The sequence below is a fragment of the Mandrillus leucophaeus genome, unplaced genomic scaffold (genome assembly GCF_000951045.1).
Source record: "Mandrillus leucophaeus isolate KB7577 unplaced genomic scaffold, Mleu.le_1.0 Scaffold213, whole genome shotgun sequence".
Classification (NCBI taxonomy): domain Eukaryota; kingdom Metazoa; phylum Chordata; class Mammalia; order Primates; family Cercopithecidae; genus Mandrillus; species Mandrillus leucophaeus.
The window spans coordinates 643,149-645,063 of record NW_012102177.1 but is presented as its reverse complement, the minus strand read 5'-3'; the positions used below and the strand labels follow the sequence as shown (position 1 = coordinate 645,063).

The 1,915-nt window shown below is 61.8% G+C and overlaps 1 protein-coding gene across 13 annotated transcripts in view; it reads left to right on the top strand.

Annotated features, from left to right (window-relative positions):
- BIN1 (bridging integrator 1) overlaps nt 1-1,915 on the top strand; it is a 64,897-nt gene extending 62,982 nt beyond the window's left edge. For 10 of the 13 annotated variants that reach the window (XM_011980480.1, XM_011980474.1, XM_011980473.1 and 7 more), the window contains one exon: nt 1,498-1,915. In XM_011980480.1, the coding sequence (XP_011835870.1) occupies nt 1,498-1,605 (108 nt within the window). In that variant the 3' untranslated portion in view covers nt 1,606-1,915. The remainder of the gene's footprint in view (nt 1-1,497) is intronic. The other 3 variants (XM_011980477.1, XM_011980476.1, XM_011980475.1) reach the window with 1 other exon arrangement.

The following is a 1,915-nucleotide window of genomic DNA, read 5'->3' as shown; positions in this document are numbered from 1 at the left end:
GTCCCGCTTTGCTCAGGCGCTCTCAGCTCTGCCTCTGTCTCTCGCCTTCTCTCCTGGCGGCGTGCCCGAGGCAGGATGCTTGACTCCTCCTGCCACGCCCACAAGGTGCCCACCCCGCGGTGGCTGGAGCACTGGTTGGGCTCATGAAGCCCCGTATGCCGCCCCTCGAGGCGGGCTTGCCCTGTCCACGCAGGGCCATGGGTCTCCCAGCTGTGTCCCCAGCTGAGGCTCACCCAAGATGCCTTCCAGACCCTTCTCTTCCTGCTGTGGCTTTGTGTTAATCTCCTGGAAGTGAGGGCTCCTGCTGAGCCTGGGCGGGTGCTAAGTGTGTCCCTCCTGGATCTGGGTCAGTTGCCCCGCCCAGGGGGCCGTGGACTCTTGGCAGGAGCCTCCCTGCTGTGTAGCGCCAGCTTTGCTTATGGGGGGGGTCGGTGGTGCAGGTGGGCATCCGGCTCCCTCCATGGCTCAGCCCCTGAGCACCTCGGGCTGCGCACAGAGGGCCTGGCCGGCCTCTTCCTGCTTCCAGAGAACATGTTTAGCCGTCAATGCATCTGTATGAATGGGTTATCAGAGCCGCTGAGGGTGACAGTGGGTCTGGCTGGGTCTTGGATGAGGCCAACCCTGCTGGGAGTCCTGGGCTGGGATGCAGGGGTACCGGGTACTTACTGAGGTCTGGGGCAGGAGGCTGGAGAGATGAGGACCTCCTGGGCCTGGCACTGATTCGGCTCTTTCTCCTACGCCCCCAGATCTTCATGGACCTCCCAGTGGGCCAGCCCTGGCTGGGTAGGATTTCAAGCAGACTCCTACCCAGAGCCCACAGTGGGAGTTGCCCTGGGGTGCTGGAAGGGGCTCAGATAGGGCACGAGTAAGGTCTGTGACGAGGTTGACAATGACAGAGGGAAATAACAAAGACCCAGGTAGGCCCCAGGCACAGCCCAGCTGCAGGGACAGACTCGGACCAGCCACTGTCAGGAGGGGATGGCCACGCAGCTCCCCGTCACCCGCCTGGGGCCTGGAGAAGCCCTGCGGGGGTCAGGATTGAAGCAAAGGGCAATTCGAAATTGGAGGGACTGGTGGGGTGGCCCTGAGTCCCTCTAGAACTTGTAACTTGTCACTCCCAAAACACTCTGGGGTGGTTTGAGAAGCCTGGAAGCTTGGAAGGGCTGATGTGCTCTGCGTGCACCCAGGGGTGGGGAGCCTCTTGACCGGTATTGAAGGAGTTGTTTAGACAGTCAGACCAGAGAGCAGTGGGACTCACCAAAACCAGCCACCTGCAGACGACAGGCCAGCTCCTGTAGTGCCTGTGGGCAGGAGCCTCAGCCAGCAGCATCGGGGAGTGCTGCCTGGAGGAGGTGTTCTCAAGGTGGGCTTGGCAGGCTAAGGGGCCAAGAACAGCAGCAGGAGGGGCCGTCTTCCCAGTAGGTTGGAGTGGGATGCGTGCCCTGTGGGTTGGAGCCCCTTGCTCATGCCTGTGCGACCCGGTGCTCTGCCCCTCAGGATGAAGGCTGGCTGATGGGCGTGAAGGAGAGCGACTGGAACCAGCACAAGGAGCTGGAGAAGTGCCGCGGGGTCTTCCCCGAGAACTTCACCGAGAGGGTCCCGTGACGGCGGGGCCCAGGCAGCCTCTGGGCGTGTGAAGAACACCTCCTCCCGAAAAATGTGTGATTCTTTTTTTCTGTTTTGTTTTTGTTTTTAATCTTTTGAAGAGCAAAGGGAAATCAAGAGGAGACCCCCAGGCAGAGGGGCGTTCTCCCAAAGATTAGGTCGTTTTCCAAAGAGCCGCGTCCCGGCGAGTCCGGCGGAATTCACCAGTGTTCCTGAAGCTGCTGTGTCCCCTAGTTCAGTTCCTGGCGCCCCTGCCCGTGCCCGCATGTGTGCCTGGCCGCAGGGCGGGGCTGGGGGCTGCCGAGCCACC